This window comes from Cygnus olor, chromosome 16 (genome assembly GCF_009769625.2).
Source record: "Cygnus olor isolate bCygOlo1 chromosome 16, bCygOlo1.pri.v2, whole genome shotgun sequence".
Lineage (NCBI taxonomy): Eukaryota > Metazoa > Chordata > Aves > Anseriformes > Anatidae > Cygnus > Cygnus olor.
The window spans coordinates 5,801,586-5,825,822 of NC_049184.1; the positions used below are offsets into that span (position 1 = coordinate 5,801,586).

At 46.3% G+C, this 24,237-nt stretch overlaps 1 protein-coding gene across 1 annotated transcript; it reads right to left on the bottom strand.

Moving 5' to 3' along the window:
- Positions 1 to 2,224: 2,224 nt before the first annotated feature.
- On the bottom strand, positions 2,225 to 15,362 carry YWHAB (tyrosine 3-monooxygenase/tryptophan 5-monooxygenase activation protein beta). Its single transcript, XM_040575722.1, has 6 exons — positions 15,221 to 15,362; positions 8,157 to 8,457; positions 7,026 to 7,149; positions 5,955 to 6,118; positions 4,584 to 4,679; positions 2,225 to 4,105 (listed from the first exon to the last, which is right to left on the bottom strand). Exons 2-6 carry the CDS (start codon positions 8,448 to 8,450, stop codon positions 4,049 to 4,051), a joined length of 735 nt encoding a protein of 244 aa, XP_040431656.1. The 5' UTR covers positions 8,451 to 8,457; positions 15,221 to 15,362; the 3' UTR covers positions 2,225 to 4,048.
- Between the last annotated feature and the right edge of the window lie 8,875 nt (positions 15,363 to 24,237).

The following is a 24,237-nucleotide window of genomic DNA, read 5'->3' on the forward strand; positions in this document are numbered from 1 at the left end:
GCTCCGCCCGGCCCGGCCCTGCCCGGCTCGGCTCCGCCCGGCCCGGCCCGCGGCACCGCCCCCGGGGGCAGCCGGGCGGCGCGGCCTGGTGCGTGCCAGGCCCCCGCGGGTAGTTCCCTGGAGGGGCAGCCCCAAACTCATCCCACAGCCGAGGGGTACGAAATAGGAGGATGAGAGGCCCAGGCGACACGGGCCCGGCTCGGCAGGAGCCCCTCGCCCTCCGACACCCGTGGGCGCCCCTCAGCACCCCGCACCCCCTCGCCCCCAGAGGTCAGAGCCCAGCTGCGCCACGGCACGGGGCTGTGTCACGGCTCGGGGCTGTTCCTGAGGCCATGGCCGTCACCAAACGACCTGCAGCGCAGCTGGAACGAGGGATGAAGAAGCAGATGAGCCCAGGGTAGAGCCAAGGCAGCTGGGCCAGCAGCCTGCCGAACAAGCATCTCCATCCACGCTTCTGCCGGGCTCGGGCCTCGTGGCCACGCTCCCTCTGCCTCCGCATTTCAAGGAGGGCAGTTAGTGCAGCAGGGCGAGTGTCTCGTGCTGACTTCAGCTGAACAGCTCTGGTGGATTTCAGGACAAAAGGCAATTATTCCTCTGCTGCTGGAGAATGCTCCAGCACTGCTCAGACTTGCCTCCAGCCAGCACCGCACAGCCCTGCGGTCCCACACGGCTAAAGCCAAACCGATCTGACCATGCTTGCCTGGCTCCACCCCATGCCCTGTTTTCCTTTAGCACCCAGAAGGGGCAGCGGCAGCACAAGCCGGGACAGAACTTCATTAAAACGTCTTCTGGTGGTGTCCCACACCGAACCGCCTCACCCAGGGTCAGATCAGCAGTGCCAGGAACAAGAGGGAACAGCAGCACCAACTGGATCAGTGCAAACATGCAGAGTACGCCCGGACTCCTACAGTGCCTGGACCAACCTTCCCCAAAAGATATAATTACTTGAAAAATACCCTCTAACTCATCATCACTGGAGACCAGTCTGCCTGAGATTATTACTCCTAAACAAGAAAGTAAAAATAGATGTTATCTGAAAGAACCGGTGCAAGACCAGCGCTCTTCAAGCAGCTAGCAAGGCCCAGGATTTTTCCTTTTAGGAGCTGACAATGGCATTAGCATGAGTCAGACTGGGAGTTAGCATACGCTATAAAATTCTGTGAGAGCAGATATGACTATAAACACTGAAGAAAGTGGCAAAGCAGTAATAAGTACAGATGCAAACAGAGGGTGAATCATTTAAAAGCAGGGCATAGGACAGATCAGTGCTTGATCAGCAGCTCATTTTGTTTTGGCCTAATGCGTTTGCAGTGATCAAACAAAAGAATCCAAGTGGCATTATCCACAGAGCACACTGCTGTACCATCACCCACTTGAGCGAAATGGGGTTTTGAAGCAGTCAGGACATTTGCTTGGTCCTCAACCAACCGCCTCAGCACCCTTAGGACGACTGGTATCAAGTAGCCGGACTATTGCTCTTCAGTTCTTCAAGCACTGCTTCCAGGAAGACAGTTCCAGCGTGCATTTGCACGCACAGTACTGCTGCTTTTGTACACCACCAGCTGAGAGCAGTGAGTTAACTAGAGCATATGCAGGTTATTCACCAGTGCAACCGGGTACACAAGCAGATGATTGTTGGAGGCCCAGCTGGAAAGCTAACCCTGCATTCAGAAGTATGCATTTAAAAGTTTCCCTAAGGGAAAAAGCTTTAAACGTAATTGGCCAACTGCAGCAGCAAGTACTGTAACAGACTTTTCCCATGTACAGTGTGCTCACCCATACAATATGCAGTGACTCATGGCAAATTAGATAGATATTTATAGCTGCGTTTCTTTTAAGTCCTGCAGTGACAATACAAATGTGACCTCAACAAAAATGAGGAGAAGTAGCATTCTCTACTACAAATGTGGGAGCGTGAGGGGGAAAACTCTCTCTGCAAAGGAGTGAGCAACTACATAGTACCATTTGGAAACCATGAATCAACTCACACACTTCAAGACTGAGCGTTTAATTGAAGGAAGTGGTGGCATCACCGCCCCTGGGGGTGTTCAAGGAAGGGTTGGACCTGGCGCTTAGGGACATGGTTTAGTGGGCGACAGTGGTAGTAGGGGGATGGTTGGACCGGATGATGTGGAAGGCCTTTTCTCACCTTAATGATTCTACAAAGTGGTGATTCTACTACCACCAAGTAGGCAAGGATGGCAAAGATAACAGCCACAAACAACTGATAAAATTTTTTTATTATTCACTTTTGAATTCTTTTACACTTTCCTGATTATTTTGTGTAAGGTGAAACTAGAACTGTTTAAAAGACATACACAAATCTAGTACATCAATAACCAGGTTTTTCTTTTTGCTATACTATTCTCACAACCACGTGTGCGCTAGGCAATATAACCGTCACAGAAGCAAACTTTAGGCAGAATACTGGTCAGTAAAAACAAAGCGAAAAGAGCTACCAGATATACAGACAGGCTCGGTTCCACATTCACTACTGCATTTATCAAGCGCCAAGTATTAACTGCACAATTTGTTCAGCTAGTAGAGGGGAGTTTTAAAATCAGTGCATGAAATTCTCTCTCCAGCAGACGGATGGACAGACAAACAGATGGATCCTATACCTAAGTGGAATGTGAAGGCAGGGGGATGATACCGCGAGACTGATAGGTGACTATTCCTAATCTTCTCCACTGCATTATTCACGCAACTCTTATTAGGTTTTATTTAATGGGACATGTCTGAAACATAACTAGGTGAGGACATTGGGAGCTCAAATATTACAAGCATTGCAAATGTGTAAGGTCTGCATTCCAGTACAATAAGTGGGAAAACCTGAATATTTGAGCCAGATCTTCGTATTACGAAAAAAAAATGGCAGATGAGCTGAAGACCGCAAGAGCACTGGCAGCTCTCAAACATCCAAGACAGAAACCTGTCCTCTAGCAGACTCAGGTCTCGCCTACCATCCTGACATCACCCACAACGAAAGGATGATGTACATGTGGGAATCCAAATTGTTTTAATGGAGTTTAAGCAGGTGAAAGGGTCAAGGATGAATAGAGTCCGATGGGAGAAAATTTCCATAAAGCAAACTTAAAGACGGCTCGGTGGACTACTTAAAAGGCTTTCAAGATAAAATCGAAATGGGAATACCATGGAGTTTTCAATTCACCCAAGAGTAATGCTAAAGTGGCAGATCGCTTCATGGTATCATCCAAACTAATAAGGCCATTCAAAAAATTGAATCTTCTCCTATTGCAAGTCCATGGTAGCGAACCAAGAATTCTCACTACTGAAGAATATCTAAGGTATAATTAGGTACGTTATTGCTGTGGGAAGGGGCTTAGTCATGCATCTTGTATGGGCATGAAACCACTTTTTGAAGTCAAATCCCAGTTATCTGCCAGTGTAAAGAGTTTGGAAATCAAGCTGCTAACTCCCCCGTTACCCTCCTCCCCAAAACAAACCCAATCCCCAGAAAGATAGGATTGACAAAGTGAGCTTTTGACTGAAAGCGGTGCCTCAGACTTGGTTAAAAATGTCTACAAAGTGTGCCTGTTAAACTAACTCATAGCAGTGTGTTACTAACTGGAATGCCATACATTGGATTGTTTTCCTTCCATGCCCCAGTGTCACAATAGAATCTCTATAACTTTCTGTACAACTTTACAACAGAATTGTACTTCGACTATTTTGGTGCCAGATTATGCTTGCCATTGTTACATAATTGATGTCTACTTTTCTACCAATAAGAGTTTTGTAAAGTCAATTGCAATCACAAAACCCATAATCACAGTGTTCAGTTAAAAATATAAACACGGTAATCATAACTGTAAATGTTCATAATAGGAAAATTCGGAATGCCATTATAATAACCGACCTCCATTTTAAGTACACAAAACACCAACCAACCGTTTTTACCCCACAGACAGTTTTTGCTACGTTGAGGTTGTGAAAGTCGATGTACTATTCTTTTTGCTTGTCGCACAAAGGGATATATGTGTAGGATACAGGGTGACATTGAACATATAGTGAAGCGTGACAGCCATTAGTTCTCTCCCTCCCCAGCATCCCCTTCATCTCCCTGGTTTTCCGACGTCCATAGCTGTAAGAAAATACAAACATGTTTATGCTAAAAGCACACGGTTAATTACAACTGTCAGGAAAGGGAAGACAGTAATTAGCAGTAGCTGTGCAATTTTCTCAGCTAAGAGTAACAGAGAATTGAACTTAACAGTAAAAATAAAGAATGAACTAGAAAATGGGTAAAGGATTACAAGTAAAAACCAAACAAAAGTCTGCAAGCTGAACACAACCTGACTTGAGAACAGACATACTGCACTGTGTGTTACAGAAAGGCTGAGTTTGTTACAGAGGTTAACAAGCGATCTCTGATCTAAACCAGCAAGTCTAACTGGTCTGGTTACAAAAAGCAGTGAAGACATGCAGTTAATGCTTCAGAAAAGGCAATTTTAATGGCACAGATCTACATAAAGCTTCAGATGCTGAGTCCTACTTAGTGGAGTCCAGCAACCTAAAGAAGTAACAGCACGGAATGCAGCAGTTTGCCCTGTAATACTTACAGTGAGGTTGTCCCTAAGCAGCTGCATGATGAGAGTGCTGTCTTTGTAAGACTCTTCATTCAGCGTGTCCAGCTCTGCTATCGCCTCATCAAATGCCTAGAAACACAAAAGAAACTTTTACTCTGCTCTGAACTCATGTCTGCTTACACAGATCTTATAAATTTGCCACGAAAGCTTTGTGACGAAAGCTTCCAGTATTTTTCTTTTTCACCAAGGGAAGAAAGTAAGCCAAAGCGAGCACAAGATCACTAGATGACCAGTGGAAAAAGCGAAGGGGCCAGATTAAGGCCACTCTACTGCCATGCCAATAGCAAGCACTGAAGAGGCAAGCACACACACTGCCATACTGAAGAATGATTCACACAGCTCACAGTCAGGTCTAAGAGGAACACTTAACAGCAATACGTTCATTAAAGATGAAGGCCTCAGTGGTTTAAAGTGCCAGTAAAAGAGAAAGGTACCACCATTAAGTTGATGTACATTATACACGTAAATGGCAAACAAGGTAGTGGGTTTTTCTTTTGAGAGTGGAGTAGAATTCTTTGGTTTTGTTGTTTTGTATTTCTTTTCAAAACAGCACAAGGAATCAGGTACATTTTAATAGAGATTAATAACGCCTCACTGCCCATCCGTTACACATGAAAGCACACGATGCAGGTCAGAGCTGAGAGCCATGAGTAAGCGTCCTCTCTCATTCAGGTTTCAAACAGATGTAAGCATATAAACTAAGAACAGGAATAGCAGCAGTATTTTGCAAAGCAAAACATCACGACTTGTCACAAAATATTGTTAATGTGCACATAAATAACACAAATCCAGCTAATGCCATACTAAAGTTACTACCAGAAAACTTTCACAGATGTAAAAAACCTCCATTCAGAAGGTTCTAATCCTGTTTTAGGGAGAAGGCTAAAACCAAGCGACAAGCTATCTGGCATCATGCAAGTTCCATTTGGTCTCTGGAGAGAGAGGCGCACGCAGTTGCCCAGTGAGCTATGCTATAGTCATAACTCAAAAAGACAACACGCATCTGCAAAGCCTTCAAATTTAAAAAACTATTTCACTTTAAGAGTGTTTTCAAACTTGACACAAGAGCATTCTAAGAGAATTACATGGACATTGGAAGAGGTACCTGGTCTCCCCTTTCACTAGATCAACCGCCTTAGCAAATTGCCTTTGCTTAACTTAGCCGGACTAGCTTAGCCGTAACTAACTTACCTGAAAATACACTAAGATGACTATAGTTTAAAGATAACAGCATTTTTAAAGGATTTCATATGAGAAAGTATAACAATTTGCAAAATACTACTGTAACCATGTAATTATCTTCTTAGCCCCCACAAGAACTGGTAATACGAGGAGTCTGCTTACCGTCTTTGCCAGATTACAGGCTTTTTCAGGAGAATTGAGTATCTCATAATAGAAGACAGAGAAATTGAGAGCCAGACCAAGTCGAATGGGGTGCGTTGGCTGCATCTCTTTCTTGCTAATTTCAAATGCCTCCTGGTAAGCTTGCTGAGAGTTTGCTACCGTTGCTACAAAAAGCAATTGCAATCATATTCATGCACAGTACATCCACCGTATTTCATGGGGGAAGCTACTATATTCTTTGTCTAGACTGCCATGCCACTAGATATTCATATAATTACAAACACGGAAGCTTCTTTCAATGACTTAAGAGGCAAAAGCCTACCACTTGCTGAACCATTAAGACAAAGATTTGTTCAAATAAAGGTTTGAACTACAGAAGTTAAATTCTAATAAACCCAGACACCACCATATGGGGAAAAAGAGGTATCTAAACCACCAATTTAAACACTCTTGGAGAAGGAAACTTTTAGCAGGTAGGCCATGAATTCTGTATTTCAGGTTGAGGTTTCAGAATAAAGACAACAGTCCCTTCCCTGGCTAATGGGTAACAGTTTGACATCATTCTGGAGCTTACTAAGTTTGCGAGCTACTGACCAGATCAGACACTCACCAAGAATTCAGGATGTTGCTTTAACACTTCAGGATTAATTGACTTAGCACTCAGTAACCCGATATCCCATATCTGAATGCAGAAAGCTTGCAAATAACCAAGACTTGTGAGCTAAATTCATAGTTTAAACAAGAGATGATAGCAACAAAGCCTTTTCCATGAGAAACAACACATTCTCTTCCTCCATACTCTAGGAAAAGGATTTTACATTGTGAAATGTGCTTAGAAATCTGCCACTGAGGTTGTGGCTGCAAACAGAATCTGACTGGCTTGATGAACATCTGTCAATCACTTCTATTAATTTCAATGAAGTCTGTTTCTCTAAAAGTGACTCGCACTGCACTCATCTTCAATACTATTGAAGAAAGAAATATTTCATGTTAGGAGAAAAGGACTCAAGTATTTTTCATACTTTATTCTGCCCAGCCCCCAACAGAATGAGAAATTCCACCTCCACCTACTTTGCTTATTGTCCCCAGACGCCACCTCTGAGAGGTATCTGTAGTAATCGCCTTTCATTTTCAAATAGAAGACCTTGCTTTCTGGCTGCGTGGCGTTGACAATAAGGTATTTATCCAGGAGTTCCTGAGAAAGGAAACACTTTGTTTTCCCCAAGTCATACAAATAATGTCTGAAACAGCCTCCATTACAATGGTAAACATGAACTGTTAAAACATTAACAATGACTTATGCATACTCCTGTATTAGTCATATTGACGTTCCCTAAACTCAGGGAAAAAACAACTACTTTTATCCTAGTCCCTGGAAAGCAGAAAACTTGCTACGCTGGGGCTGTTGACAATTCACTCCTGCAGAACCTAACGGCCATCAGAGCTTAAGACTGCAAATACTTCCTTGAAACATACTGAAGCAAACCTACATCCATGGGCAAGCTAACAAAGGGCAGCAGCTCGACATCAGCACAGATCTAGGCACTTTTCCTGCCACGAACTTGAATTCTATACAGAGCAGTGAAACTATCCGTAACAAACTGGTTCTATCTGCAGCTCCCTCTGAAAAGCTGAATAGTGGCACAGTCAGCACATGCACCTTCAGAAAGAGGCAAAGGCTGAGAGTACTGACAGCAACTGTTCCTAAGAGCATATCTTTAGCAAGATGAGCAGCAATAAGAAGGATCCCTCGTATCTAAGTAGGGGAAACAGCAAAACTAACTTGGGGGAAAAATATAGACCTTTTACTTCCACCAAAAAGGTAGTACACAAGCTTCACAATGTCAGCACTCATCGACAAGAATTTACAGAAACAGTAGGCTGTTTAGCAGGACTTATGCTAGTGCCCCAGCAGGTTTAAGTTTGTTTTCATGGTGATCACTAGCCAGCAGTTCAGGGTCTCCAGCGTTGCTTTGTCTACATCCTTATATTTAAAAAAAAAAGTGTTCTTTTGTAACAAGAACAAATGAATTCCTTAAACTAGACAATTTTGGACCTAGAACTGGACTCAAATGGATAGATATGCAAAAATATTTCCCTGCTACAGTGCTGCAGTATCTACAACCTGAATAAGATTCTTTAAGCCTCTCTGAAGAACGCTGCAGTACTAGTTACTGTTATTTTTTGCTGTTTGATTATTACCAGAACATCATTGCAGATATCCTGCAATTCAGCCTCAATTTTCTCACGATATTCTCTTCCCATCTGCTGTTTCTTCTCATTCCTCTCTGTTTTCTGTTCAATGCTGGAAATCACACGCCAGGACGAGCGACGGGCACCGACCACATTCTTGTAGGCAACTGAGAGTAGATTCCTTTCTTCGTTGGACAGTTCGTGCCCCTGCTCGGTGACAGCCTTCATAGCAGCAGCCATGTCATCGTAACGCTCGGCCTGTTCGGCCAGTTTGGCTTTCTGTACCAACTCACTTTTATCCATGACTGTCCTGTAATTAGTGGGGAATAAAAACAGAAAACTATTTGATTGTCTACACAGTGGAAGTTAACATTGATGGGTGAAGCACAACTCACAGGTGGTAACAGGTGGGAAGTTTATCAACTGGAATAAATATGAAGGTTTTGTAAAAAAAAACTCTTGACAATAATTTACACAATTTAGAAATTATACATAATCACAACCCTGAAGACTCATAAGCATTATTCTTCATAGTGCAGAAAAATCCATGTCATCATTAGTCTAAGCACAGCCATATGTTCCCCGTGTAAATCTCTCCCTATTCCCATACAGGCCATAGCTCAGCGAGGGAGACAATTCATGTTCTACTGCAGAAACCAGCAGGGCTGTTTTAGTTTTCTTTTCTTTCCCTTTTTTTTTTTTTTTTTAACCTGCATTAGTCTTCAACAGCAACTGTTCAAGAGTACTGAAGGACTGGGCAGATCCTCCCCACATCAACGCTTGTCTGCACACTGCAGGAGCTATTTCTGTGGGGTTAAGTAAGCCATACCCAGTACAGGGGCACCTATGGGCAGCCATGGAAAACAGATTTATACTGTCCTGCTACATGTTTTTTTTTTTTATACATGCTTCAGCATATATTTAATAGACAATTCTACACACCTAGAGTGGCTGCAGTCTTTGGTTTCGAAGAGCTTTTAAATAACATTGACATTCACAAAGACTCAATGGGATGTAATGGGATGTGGCCCACATGAGAGTCACTACTGCAAAACCAATTGCTTGCATGGAGACAACTTGTTTATCGTCTCTGATAACGCAGTTTAGCATATGAAGCCAAGAAAAACACATCACATGGCCACTATGCCGCTGAAGAATTTGAGCAATGAAAAATGAAGTTGCTAAAGAATGTGTCTGCGAGGCAAACTGAGTGTTGCTTGCTTCTACAGGACAACGCCAACATTAATCAACTTGGAATATACCGTTGTTAGTTCAGTGGCCATCACCTAGGCCCAGGTTCATGGGAAAACTTAAATCTCCTTGCTTTCATCAAAAAAAAGTGGATACCTCAATACCTCAAACTCTCAGGTGTCCCAGATTCATCAGTAAAATTTCTCCAGGTAGGCAGATCTACATTTTCAGACAGACCCAGAACTGTCGTTCTTGTTAGTACCGAGCAATAATGTTCCTCTCTTACTCCCTGAAGTAAAATCAGGACTCTCACTGTCTAGATCAGAAGCTTTCAGCCTGAGACCTAAACAGCCTAAAAACAACTCTAAAAGAACAAGAAAAGCTAAATGAGAACAGTAAGTTTACATTTAGCTTTCATATGCTTCTGTTAATTAGGCAAGAGACTACAGCTCTATTTGAAACAGCAACACACTGGTGCATATATACGTACATAAACTAAAGAAATCAGCAGACATTTACCATTGAGAGAACGCACTACATTTATAACTGGTGCATCTACCCAACCTTGTCAACCACTCACTAAACTCAGCACTAAATTTAGATCACGTCCGTAACGTGGGAAGTAATGGCATTTACTTACCCACCAACACAGTACACCTGAAGAGTGCTCTTCATGTCACAAGAGCCAACTTTAAGTAACAGGCCACCTAAACAAAACAGTTCTAATTTCCTCACCGTCTGCACAGCTTATTAGAAGCAGTTCTACTGCAATCTTCTTCTCTTCCTCTCGGGGAAAGTGATTATTCTGTAGAAGCAGCCTGTTTGTTGAAGCCCAGAGACAAGTAACTCCAACAGTTTATGTTTTGCCATTGAAAGGTCAGTATCATCTTTGGTCTGCATTTTGCCAATACTGTTCTAATGCCTACTCAAGTTATCCATGCAGAATTCTGTTTACAAACAGCACACAGTTTAGTTTTGAAACGGGGTAGGGTTTGTTTTATCAACCCCGCTGACGTATTTATCCACAGATGCGGGTCAGTTCACGGCAGTCAATGGGTTCGTATAAGGACATGTTAAGGAAACCAGACAGAACTGCAAGGACAGAGCTAGTGGATAAAAGAGCTCCACAAACCAGCTTAACATATCATCAGCTGTACAGCCAAAACACCAGCACAAAGCATTAGAATGTTGTTTCTCAAACAAGAAATTTATGCACATCTTAAATGCAACTCAAACTGACTACTGAAGATGGAGCTCCTCAGAACTTCACTGTCTGACAAATTAAGAATTCACGATGCAGGGGCTTGCACTGTTTATCTTAATATCCGTACTGTTAGTAGTTTTGCCATGAAACTAGAAGGTACTATTCCAAAAAGTGGGTTTGACAGAACGTAAATACAACAAGGAAAACATTGCCCACACCAAAATGTCTGCAACCCGACAGTAAGCCTACCTTTATTTCGCTCACAAAGCGCTGCATAAAGGAACACTGTTAAAACCTTCATTTTAGTCTCCATTGCTTACCTTGTTAGAAGGCTGGAGAAGAGCTTTGCAGAGCTATGCTGGCTTGAGCTCCAAAAGAGGGAAGTGTTTGCCAGAAGGAAAAAAAGATACAAGGAAAGGAGTGATGTTTGAAAAGGCAAAGAAGCAACTATCAGTTATAACTGGTCCCTCCCATAAAGGAGATGAAAGCCACGCTCTAACAATGGATCAGTGTGCCACAGTCTGAAACAAGCAAAGCCCAGAGCTAAAAATAGTCCTAGGCCACAAACAGAAGCCATCTAACAAAGGTTACCTGCAGCTAGGAGCAAAACACACAAAGGTGACAAACAGAAGGCCGACAGGAACGATCTGTTCTAGCACTACTGAAGCCATGCCGTGTTGGCAAGGGGGAAAGAGGGGAGATGGAGAAGGAGCAAGGACGTGCAGATCACAGCCACGGAGGAGTCCCAGAAGTTGCCCGTTCTAAGCAGAAGACTCTCAGATGCGTTAATACAGGTAAAATTCATAAGGCCGCCCTCTTCAGAACCTATCAAACCACAACTTAGTGGCCTTCCACAATGCAGTGGCTGGACACTATTTACAGTAAGGAATGCCAACCACTAGCCTGCAGCCCACAGCACCGGCAGCCAGAAATTCGGAGCACTGTAGTTCCCCACACTCTGAATAGGAGATAAAAAAAATAAATCTCTCCCCAATACAGCCTGAAGTCTTCCAACCCCTGTTACAAGGGCGTAATCGCATGTATACAGATACAAAAAGATTACAACGGCTTACTTCCCACCTCCAAAAAAAAGGCTGCGTAGGTGAGATCTGATACAATCATACGACAAAGGTGGTAATGTCAAACATTAGTTTACGACTGCCTGGCTACTTTCAGAAGAAGCTGCAAAAAGCAGAAGGTGTGACCAACTGGAAATGGCACCTAGGGGCCGTATGCCCCCAGAGCTCTCAAGGGAGGATGGATGCACAGAACTGGAGGTCTACATCTCAGCAACAGCTGAGGAGCAAAACACGTAGGCAGTGTTCTTCAGGAGACTGCGCGTGCTTGAGGAGTGCATCTTGCTACCCGGCAGTTACTACATCTGCTCCACAGCCTTTACCGTTTCCAGGCTCAATGAACTGTTTAGGACGAAGCCGGAACAGATCAGAAGTAACCGTGTTTAAAGTCTGTAGAAACCAGATGAAAACCGACAGTGAAAAAAATCTGGCTTATACAACACATTGAACCGACAGGACAATACTAATAAGCCTACGGTGGCCTGAAGTCTGCTGCTCTCCATGACCTATTCTTCTGATGCTAATTAAGTTATTGATTTCTGCGTATTGTTCTTTTCTTTATAGCAAGCATTAGAAGCTGTCAAACAAACGCTTCCACTGCATTAAAAACCTGGTGAGAAAGCAGTGCAATTAGTAGCTTGACATATCAGTCGCTAATGAGCCAAGTAGAGACGCAGGTTAACAGGCTGCTTCACTACGAAAAAGGGACGTAAAACCAGATTTGGTGAAGTGGGACACAATCAATTCTCAGTCACCATCTTTGTAGATCCATTCAAATTCTACCATGAGAAGTAGAAGTTCGGTACAAAATTTGTAGTGCAATCCCAACAACACGTGAACACGCCTTAGAGATTTCTGGATGGGCAATTCAGTCCAAAATTAAGCATTCATGTGAGGAAAGTGATGTCTCAAAGTACAGTTCGATAATTACCAAGACTAAATGCTTTGGAGACAGTATTTCTGAAACAAATGGCAAATCCTTCTGCATGCTTCAGGTACACACATGCTGACAATGGAGCTCCAACGCTGGCAGAACCGCGTGACATTGATGATATTCGCTGTCCAGCAGGCATCACTCCCAATAAATGTTCCTTACAGGAAAGGAATGGGCTCCGTAACGGACTGCAAGGATCCTTCCTTTCTTTAGCTTCGCATCAGGCATTTCACTTCATCAGCTTTGTCTCTCTACTCCAGTTCCTCCCAAGGTAACCACGTATTGTTAAGTCACTGATCACAAAACGAACCTGTCTGTTCTATCTGACCACTGCAGTCCTTTACAACTATCACAAGCTTGGGTACAACAAGTTCAGTAAAACATACCGCTAACTGGATGAGGGGAAAAAAAGCGACTTCCCAGTTCTGACACTCACTGACCTTTCGTAGCACGTAACTTCAGCCTCCTCTGCATCTACTGATTCACCACACGCCCTGGCCTTCAGCGCAAATCTTTACACAAACATTAAGATAAAATTAACATTCAATAAAGCCATGCCTCCACTTGCTCTGGTTACCTTCTACCATCATTAATTGTTGTTTCCTAAAACTGACCAACACCATTTTGAAAAAATTACACACAAGGCTTTCAATCTCTGTAGACACCTGCAGATTTTCCATCAGAGGTAACAAGAGCATGTAGGGGCACTGATATTGTACGGACAAATTAAATTTAGTGGCAGTATTCCTGCTCTTCTTAACGCCTTCTAAACGAGGAACTTCAGGCTGACAAGCACTGCACTGGCACTTGGTACGGGAAAGCTGCAGGTGGAGACAGGCACGCAGTTCCAAAGTACAACATCCTCACACGGTAACACCTTTTTGTTCCAACCAGTGTAATTGTTTTTGACTAGAGTCCAGGCGGAAATAGTGAGTTACCCCAAAAAAATCTTCCCCCAGGCACAAAATTCATGCCAAACTAATGCATACGTATCACGGGTAAACCACTTTTGTTAGCAATAAACTGAGAATATTTATATCGGAGGGTGGGGCAAAACGCGCGGCCATGGAAAAGACACACTGCCAGAAGGCCTGGTCTCACTGGGATGCATCCGATACCAGGAGGATCGGAGTACTAGCTTTTTACCTCGTTATTCAAGTAATTATTTTCTTAACTCCTCCTCATCTGCGTTTATTCACATACAGCACAAAAAGCTGCATACTGGCAGAGGCCTGCTTACAAAAAAAAAAAAAAGACTCAACATCAAAATAGCGGAGATCAGAACATGCGGTACTGACATAATGAGGTTGAGAAAACTGCACTAGGCCCATCTGTGCGACGAGTCTACCACTTCACTGGTACCGATTCGATAAACAAAGTATTACATTGATATTAAAGGACTGCAGAAACAGAGCCAATGAAAGAGGTATTGTTTCTTTTTTCTCTTCTAGATCAGTTCACATCTCCATATTACTTTGAAACAAAAGCAAACTTCTGACTAAGGTCCTGCGGTAGCGCATGTGTGAAAACAAGCGTTCCAACCACTGATGCTACAAAACCTCCCAAAGGTTCTCAAATTCATTTTTTAACGTAGGGATTTAATTTTTTACAATGCTGCACAACAAGCAGTTTGCTTTTCTACTGCCATAAAAGTTGTTTTAACTGTTAACACGGAATTTAAGCAATCACTTTATACTGTAATGGTTGCAGTAGACACGTTTTTGCTCCCATGTATTAACAGAGTGACTGTATCCCACTGAAAGTCGCTCATCCCAATTAACATCCAGTTATACATACCTTAAATAAAGCCTAGGGTTGTTAGCTCTGGGTTACTGCCCAGCCTTCTTATACGTTGGGAGTGGCTTCAAGCAGCCGTCTTTCCCTTTGCAGTCCTCCCTAAACTCATCTCTATTCCCAAATGGACACGAAGAGTTAAAATTGGAAAATATCGTTATTTTGTTTCCTTCTAAAGCATTCTATAATCACCTCTGTTCCTACGTGAGCGAGCTCACACGACCTGCCATAGAAACAGCACCACCCCGGGGGGGCTGAATGGGCCTGACGGGTGGGTGGCTCCCGATTTTGGGAAAACCGCGAGAAGGGCCCCGCGGCGGAGCCTGGGCAGGGTTCAGTAAGGCAGGAGCCGTCGGGAGGAGGAGGAGGGCTCGAAACCGTTCCTCGGTGGAGGCCGGCTCCTTCCCCTCACCGCAGGAGGACAGAGCCGAGCCGAGCCGAGCCGAGCACTCCAACGCCCGGCGGGAGAGGGCGCAGGGCAGGCCGGGGCCGGGGCTCCACATAGGTGTGCGCGGCCGGCCTCGCCCCGCGAGCGACTCAGGCGGGCGGGGCCGGGCCGGGCCGGGCCGTGCCGACCGCTGGGGAGGAGAAGGAGGCGGCGGCGGCCGCCCCACCCGGGCCCCGCAGCGGCGGGGGCGGCAGGGGCACACCGTTACACCGCCCGCCCGCCCGCCACCGCTGCGGGGCACGGCCCGACGGGGGGGGGGGGGGCACAAAAAGCGGCCTGGAGCCGCCCCGCACCCCCCGGGGCCCTCCCGCCGCGGCCTGCAGCGGCCTCCCCCGCCCGGCCCCGGCCTTCCGCGGGCCCGCAGCGGCGCTGCTCGCCCCAAGGGGGGCTGCGGAGGGGGAGCGGGGGGCGCCCGGGGAGCCTCACCTGGCGGGGGCGGCGGCACCGCGGCCTGGATCCCGGCGGGCGAAGCGGCGGGAGCGCACGCACGCACACACACACCCTGCGGCGCTGCGGGCCCGCTTCCGGCCCCGAGGCCACGCCCCTTCCGGCGCCGGGGGGCGGGAGTTGCGGGGAGAGCCGCCTCCTCATTGGGCAGCCGCCGCCGGGCGCCAGCCGGCTCTCGGTTGCTATAGCAACGGGGGGGAATGGCGGGGGGGGATGGCGGGGGGGGAGGGGCTGTTGGCGCGCGCCCGCGCGCGGGGAGGGGAGCGGAGGGGGGGAGCCGCGTGCTCGTGCGCGTGCCCGCGGGGTGGCGGCGGCGCGCAGAGGGGGGTGGGGGTGGGGCCGGGGCGCCCTCCCTGAGGGAGCGGGGCGGGAAATGGCGGGCGCTGGGGGCGGTGGGTCGGGGGGAGCTGGGTGGCCTCCTCGGTGCTGGCCTCCCCGCGGTTCAAACTGCACGGTTTCAGTCACCAACAAAACCAAAACCGCAGCAAAACCCAAGAAAATAAACAAGATCCTTATCTGCTGGCTGAGTGTTGTGCAATTAGGGTGTTTTGTGTAATGAGTGGCATTTACTGGAGGGTGGAGAGGGGGCGTTTTGGGGGGCCTGAGGGAAAGCCTAGCTTGGTTTCCATGAAGAGTCTGAGGAAAATCACTCACTTTTACAACGCCTGTAATCCCGTAGGACACGAAATGACATGACCCCTCTGAGTCACAAGTTTGTGGCAGCACCGCCTGTCAAAGCTTTGTTACTGGGGCTGAAAAGCAAAAATCCTTTCAATTACAGGATGCTGGCATCCAATTTTCTCCCTCAGATAAAATCCCATTCCTGTCAAAGCTGCTGTCAGACTTGTTGGCAATGGGAGGACTTCTGCAGTTTCCTGCTTCGCCTCAGTCCAAAGGTCAATGACTTTGGAAAGTCAGGAGGAAAATCACTCGGTGCCCATGCTTTATCTTCAGCCACGAGCACTGATTCAGCTGGATCAGTTATTACCATCTTTCTCTTGCTTCTCCTCCCAGGACCAAGCTTTCTTTTCCGCTGCTCTTCTCAACAGGCCTCATCTCCTTGGTTTGCACCCTGGGCTGCTCCCAGCGCTCTTGCTGAGCTGTGGAGGTGCTGGGAGAGCTGGGAGAAGAGCTCCAAAACTTTGTGAAATGACAGCCGTTATCTCGGGGACACGCTTGGTCCATCAACATGCTCAACGTGTCCCCAAAACAAACATATCTCAGAGGAACATGACCATCGTACCCGGCCCTGGCAGCTCATTATGTGGATGTGCTCCCGGATCCTGCTATAGAAAAAGAGACAACCGACAGGGAGCCACTGCAGTAGAGGAGAGGATCATGACGTGAACTGAGAGCTTTCGTTCAGAAATAAAATCTTGATAAATTACTCAGTTTTTGTAATTATTTTTTTCTGTCATTTTATTTTGGAAGCAGTAGATCTCAGCTGATGTAGCTACCAAAAGCAAACAGGCGATGGCACTACATGATCGTAATCCCTGCAGTGTAGGAATCCCTGGTTGCCCAGCAGTCTGTCACAGAATAAAAAATTCTCAAAATACTCAAAATATAATTGTGATCTACTAAGTATAGTTTATTTCTTGATTCTTCTGTTACTCCTTTTTCTCTGTCTTCTGCTCTGTCTTCTCTATCTCTTTATGTTCTCTATCTACAGTCTGCACGTTTCTGTTGTTCCACAGCTGGATCTCACAGATTACTAAATAATGGACTAAGGGATGAATCCCAAATGGAATCAGCATATTAGTTTATGGCATCTACCATGGTTTCCCTGTTGAAGCTGGTGAAAGGATGCCCAGCAGAAGCCCAGGTGGTACATTAAGAGTTTCATCATTTGTCAGCTCTGGTTGTGGGGATGGTTGGAGTTGTATATGGTGGAGATAAGAAAGGAACCTAGTCAGGAAGCAACACTGAAGACAGAAAGGGACAACAATCAGTGTCTTTTCAGATGAATACTTCTGCAGTAGGAAAGAAAAAAGCCCCAGTGAAAGAATTTCTACATTTCATGTCTGTCTTGTATTTTCTCTCTGTACATAAACTGCTTGTGACACTGCGACCAGCTGTGACAAAGTTAAAACTGGAATTAGATTAGCTGGAATTAAGATTACAGAAGATACTAGTACTTCTGAGTGGACTGAACCTAAACTGGGATCAGGGATAAACATCTTGCATAGGATAGAATTAATATTAGCATTGTCATTAACTTTAATTAAAGTGACATTTAAAGCAAAGAGCAGAAGGTTTTCCTCATGGTCCCTGCTAGTTAAATACTAGACTAAATAATACTTTCTTCGGGCATCTTTCAGTTCTTCCTTCTGTCCAAGGAATGCAAGTGGTTTAGTACAGATTTCTATTAAATGCAATTTGGACTGAGGTCAAAATGGCCATTTTAATTTGAAGTTGTTTGAAGGTCTGAAGGTGACTTTACAGAACATAGGTAAAAGCATAATTGCAAAGAGACAGAGCAACACATGACAAGTGACTGTGAGAGCAAGAAAATATAAATGACCTAAATAGTATAAAATAGTATGATGGGAAATATGGGTAGAATAAATGTCTTGGACGACATAGGAATTCAGCTCCAGGAATGCAGTCTTGGCAGTAGTGTCCCAAACAGAGAATGCTATTTCTGGGGAAGTGCTCTGAACTCTAGGTCATGAATTAAACTCAGGTAATTTATGTTCTGCTCATGAGTACTGGCAGTGCAGAAAACAAACATAAATGGAACAGAATACATAGCTGTAAATTTTGTATCTGTTGAGACCTGTATAGAGTTGCTGTGCATATCTGATGCCAGGTAATGGCTAAAAAAAATCAAGCCAAGGAACAAATAGCAAACTCTTCAAAGCTGCCAGCTCAAGGAAACACAGCTTCCAAGCAGGGTAGGAGAGGGCTGGAGAAGTAATATCCCAGCCCTGGTCCGTATTTATTAGCTGTTTCTGACAAGCCCTAAAAAGAGGCAGATGTCTTGATGTTTTGAGACAGAAAGGCAAGTGTTCATTTGATAGGAAACTCTGATCTTTAGGAAGTACAAATACTGTTGCAGTTCTTGATTTCTCATGTTTTTCCTCTCTCAGTGTTTCCACCCATATGCTGTGTCCCAGGCCAGCATCAGGCCCCAGGCCAGCATCAGGCCCTAGGCCTGGCTGCCCATGGCTCCGGCCTGCTCACCAGCAGCCCTTCTCTGGCTGCCTCTGAAGCATGGGTTCTGTTAGAAAAGCAGCTAGGAGAGACCATAACTCCATGTTGTGGTCAGGGCCAGGTCTGCTCGATTTTGGATGGTGTTTCACCGCAAGGAGAAGTCTCCCCTTGGCAGGAGGAGGCCCCTTTGGGGCCTGATGAGACCAGCTTCTAAGGCCTGATGAGACCAACCTTTGGGGTCTGATGAGACCAACTCAGACAAGTCTGGGCTCCCTATGGCCCACATGAAAGAAACCTCCCCCTAGTTCATGGCATGGTGGATCTCCTTTGGTGGAGCACAGGGGAGCCGGAGGTCTCTGCGGGATGGCAGCTCTTCTTGTGGCTCCGTGTGTCTGGCTCGGGCCATATGTCAAAGGCCACCCTGCGCTTTTGATGTTTGTTGTGCTCTTTTTAAGTAAGGACTGTCTGGAGGCCTAAAAACCTGAAGCTTAAAGAATAACATTAGCTGCCTAGAGCTCTGGAGAGGTTCTTTATAATGTTAATAAGTGCATGGATTGTTTAGCTTTCATCCTGTGCAAACCCTGACTTTCAAAAAAGAATTTACAGCATAGGGTGGAGCTTTATCCCCTTCTAAATAGGACAGTGATTTCCCTCCTCCCATTTCTGCCCAAAATCTTTGGTTCTGTTGTTTGATGTATCAACTGCAGAAGAAGAGGTGACTGTTCCTCCACCTCCCCATGCAAATAACTGTCAAAAACTTAATTATTCTCAGTGAAGTCATGGTGAGAGCTCTGAAGCAGCATGTCTCCAACAGGATTTTTGATCTTTATTCTGGCTTGCGGTTCAAGGTGTCTTTTTCTTAATAAACACCTACCACTAGACTATTACCAGTTTAACAATCCACAGGAGCTTCCAAGGAAATGGCTACTAACGGTCAGAGCTGGGAAATAACTCTGAGGATGGTACAGGGCTGATAAAAGGATTAATAAGTCACAGCACTGAGAGCTGCGAGGGCAGGTTTGTCTGAGACTGGCACTGAGGATTATTTCGTATATTCAGTGCTCATAATTGCTTTCCCATCCCAGAAGTTCAGCGTGCAGCTCTGGGATGGGCTTTCTAGAGCTTTCCCCAACAACCTAGACAAGATTTCTTTCCAATTCATTTTTATACTCCAGTGCTATCAGGAAGCAAGCTCTTGTATATGAGGTGTGCTGATTAAACTGATACAGGCAGAGGGCGTGGGGTGACACCCACTCTCACATCCATCATGGCAAAAGTAGAATATTTTTTCAGATTAAAACTGCAAACTATTCCAGCCTAGCTCCACGACTCCACTTTTCTTGGAATTGTTCCGTCGGTTTCTCTGAAAATTAAAGTCTGTTTTTCCTCCTGCCACCTGCGATTTCCATATTAAAAAACTGTTTTGTTATCATGAAGGTAGCATCACTCCCAAGGGCAAGCTAAGGACATTTCATCACACCGATCTGCATGAAATTTCAGGAACCAAATTCAGTACATTACTAGAACTGATCTATTTCTTCGCAAAGCAGGTAGAGCCTTGAAGGGAAATTTGAGCTTGTGTCTGTGGGTACAGAAAAAAAATGAAAAAAATGCAAAAATGCAAAAAAAAAAAAAAAAGAAAGCAAAATGTGATCTCTCTGCTGAACTGAAAGACAGTCAGATATGGCAAAGCAAGAAAGAGAATCCAAAACCAAGATTCACTTTAGCATTGAGTTGTATCTAGTGACAAGCATTTGGAAACCAGGGTACGATTTCCAAACGCAGACCCTATTTTTATCCCAGGCACAGATGGAAGGATGCTGTGGCCAAAAGTTTCTTCGTGGCAACCTCTTGGTGAGAGGAACAGTGGGACAACTGAGGTAGCCTGCAGTTTGTCTTCTGTGCAGGACAGCTTTTTGCAGATTCACTTGTGCTTCTTAAAAAACAACTTAAATTGCCCTTTGACTTCATGAGAAACTCTCCAAATAAATCATCTTTCACACCCACCTTCTAGTGAAGCTTAATATCATAGACAGGAGAAGAGCAGGGCTGATGATTGGCCACCAGAGTTTCTTCAGCAGGATCATGCTGACACATTCCCAGGTAAAAATCACAGAAAACCAACTGTCTTTCTCACGTTTGTACAGACAGAAAATTAAAACCCAGCAGAGAAAGACAACACAAGACAGCCAGGAGTTTAATGTGCTGTTAGTCTGTGTCTGCAGTCCTGGATGCGCTGTGGGAGACACCCACCAGGCTGCCCAGAGGCTTCTGCGTGGAGGTGGCTGGGACGCGGGCTGTGCTTTCAGCTATTCCCCAGGTTACTTTTTTCTGAGCAATGCAAACACAAACATTAAATACGAAAAGACTGCCCCTTTCAGAGCTGTATGATTTCTCCTGGAAGCCTGGCATTCCCCTTGGTTGAGATATACTCTTTCCCAAAGTTAATAAAGCATCTTGAGGGATGGAAAGGAGTAGCCACTCTCTTTTGTTGACAGCTGAAGAGAAGACACCTGATTTTCTGCTCAAATTCCCAGAAAGCCACCAACCATCACCAGATCTCTGGACAGGATGTTATAGCTGGTCTGAGACTTTCCAGGCTCAGAAAAACAGAGACTCACAGAATCACGGAATCACATTATGCCAGAATCCCAGGATAGGCAGGGTTGGAAGGGACCTCTGAAGATCATCGAGTCCAATCCCCCTGCCAGGCAAGATCCCCTAGAGCACATTGTGCAGGATGGCATCCAGGTGGATTCTGAATATCTCCAGAGACGGAGACTGCACAGCCTCTCTGGGCAAAGGACATTAGCAGCATTGATTCATTTTTGACTCCTTTACGTTTTTGTCCAAGGTGAATCCTGCAGGAATAAGGCATGGGGCCCATAACATCCTGAGGCTGTCTTGAAAATCCCAGCTGAGACTTCTCTATTCATATTAAAGATCTGCCTGTCTCTGCAAAACAACTTTATTTCAGACCTGATTCATTTATTGAATACTCTCAGATCAGCCAAAGGCCAGGACAGTATATGGGAAAGTGTTAATGCATTTACCTTTGGATTGCCAGAACATTATCTAATTACCCATGTTAATGCCAGCCACCTTGGAAGGCAAAAACAAGCCCTTAATAAAGAAGCAACAGTGGTAAAGAAATGCTGAAACGAAAATAGCAGGGGATGGCTCCCCAAGCTGGGTGAGTTTGAGATGTGAATGGATAACAAAGCCACCATAAATGCATTCATAAACATTTTGCAAATCTAAGTGTATCAAGGAACGGAGCTGTCAGTGGCTGTAGCACCAGAAACGGAGCCACACGTCTGCTGCTTTGTGCACGCTGCTTCTCCCTTCATTTAATTGCTTTGTCTTGTTGTTCAGAAGGTTTTGTGGATGTGACACAGGAGGAAGTTAAGAACAGGAAAGAAACATAACGTGTTTCAAGCTTTCCTGGTCCTTCCCACCAAAGGTTTTAGAAACATGCACCTTCCAACGTCCCGACACCCACACTTGGAAGGCCGTGGTCCTGTGACTTACCCGGTGACACCTCCTCTGTCCTCGCTCTCCTAGGCTCACTTGCCATTCGGTTGCTATTTCTTCTCTGCCAGAGCCGTAACACAATAACACGTACCGGGAACCAGCCAACATATCCAGTAAGGGAACAGGAGCAATTTCGTGTGATTCACCATCAGTCACAACTAAGCAACAAAGCACATTTTTTGGCATTCGTTCCTGGGAGTAAGGACTCAAGAAAAAAAAAATCTTGATTGGATTCAAAGAAAGAATGAAGCAGAGGAGTCTGCAACCTCCTCATAGACAGAAAGGAAGGCAAATTAATCTAGGACATTATTTTTGCAAGCCACGCACTGCACTGCTGGATATGGAGGGAGAAAGGCTTGTGTCTTAGCCACCGCGGTGCCACCACTTGCCTCCTCCCAACCATTCCTGCCAGAAGATACGAAGAGTTTCAGGAGATAAGGCTGGGTGTGGTAACACAGGGTTCTTGCGGTGCTCTCATCTCTTGCTTCCCTCCTCTGGAATATGTCAGGCACTAAGCAGGGTGAGGTAGAAATGGGGTTTGGAGGCAGAAGGGCGGCATGGGGGCATCTGCTCCTGTTGTGGTGCAAGCTGGGTGCTGCCATTTGTGCTTGGCAGGTCCTGAGGATGAATGAGAGAGGCCTAATGAGAACATCAGGAGGAAGCTGTTTCATAATGCCTTCCTTGTTAGGAAAATCCATCATATCCTTCTCCCCTCCCTTCCACCTTTCTTACACCCCGGTGGCACTGGGTGACATTTTTAGCTTAGTCGTTTCATGAAGCCCATGAGATAAATCACTGCCCACTGAGGGAAATGAGCTCAGCACCACTTTCAACAGTGTGGGGTCTCATGAAATCTTAATGCAGTGACCTCTAAGTAGGAATAGAGCAGATCCACTCCACTGTCAGGGCACCATATCCTGTCCCCCCGGGAAATGGATTCGATCAAATCCCATCATTTGCATCTCTGACAACTCCGAGCCTGTGCTGCAGATAGGCCCAGGTCTTAAATGTGACTCTCATTTAGTCTAATGAAAGAGCGCTGAGAGCTCATTTCTGCAGCCAGAGCTACCGGTGGAGGACCAAAGCCTTTTTCCCAGGCAGTGCTGGAACTTCTCAGCTGGTGACAGAGCCCTCAGCACCCAGGAGGGCAGGCACAGGCATGGCGGGGTGCCCCGATACCATCTACAAGCAGCAGGGAGGGGAGCGGGGGGTACTGCAGTCCTGCTCTTCTGCAGTTTTTCTGCAGGAGCTGCCGGACAGGACTTTTTGCAGCACTAGCAAAGCACATTGACCCCACGGAGCTGCCGTGTCGCACCTCGGTCCCGGGGGAGCCCCGTGGCGGGCAGGACAGCGGCCAAGCCTCTGCCTTGGCACAGCAGGATGGGCACCTCCCGCGGCACGGGGAGCGCGGCAGTTCGTGGCATGGCCTGGGCATGGGCAATAGCCGCGATAGATGAGGGCAGTGTGTTGGCAGCCACATCCCAAAAGCCTGGCAATGCCAAATTCACGCTGCAGCTGCCCCGATGGGGTGAGCAGATGGCAGTGGGACACGGGGCAGGGCGGTCTGTTTGAGCAGGTGAGCTCAGAGAGCCCAGGCTGTCGGGTGGCCCTGGTCTTCAAAGGACGGTTCTCGTTATCCTTCACAATGTGTTCCTTTGATGCCTGCTTCTCTTTTATATGGCCGTACCTCTGTGGTCTTCTCTGCGCATGGAGCTATATGCTGAAAGAAATCAGAAGCTGCAATGCCACCATGATCATCACCATTGGCCAGATCTGCTCCCAGTTACGGATCGCTTGTGCCGCTTTTCTTCCAGAACCACGGAAATAAAATACTCCTTGGCGCAGAGAACACGCGGTGCCAGCTAGGCGTGATGCAGCAGATGGAGGTGGCCCAGACGGGCAGGGACAAGCATTCCTGCTTCGGCTGCGTGGCTCGTCCCCACCGCACAGCGAGGAGGCAAAGGCACAGCGCTCGGTGCCAGCGACAGAGGAGCGCTCGTCAGAGACAGAGGGCTGCTTCTGCCAGAAGGCTGAGCTCCCAGCAGTGGGATACCGCTGCCGGGAAGCCTGGCAAAGCGTCTCGGTGAGCCGGTGACGCGGCGCTGCCTCGCCATCACACGCACGCCATCTGCCACCCCGCTGCGGGGCTGCTCAGCAAAGCAGGGCTGGAAGTCAGCTCCGGGGGGGGGTCGGTGACCACAGGCCCCCACACAGGGTGCTGAGCACGGCATCGCTGCGAGCACGGCACCCGGAGCATCTCCCAGGCCCAGGCACCCCCTGGGGAACACCCGCAGGACCCAGCCTGC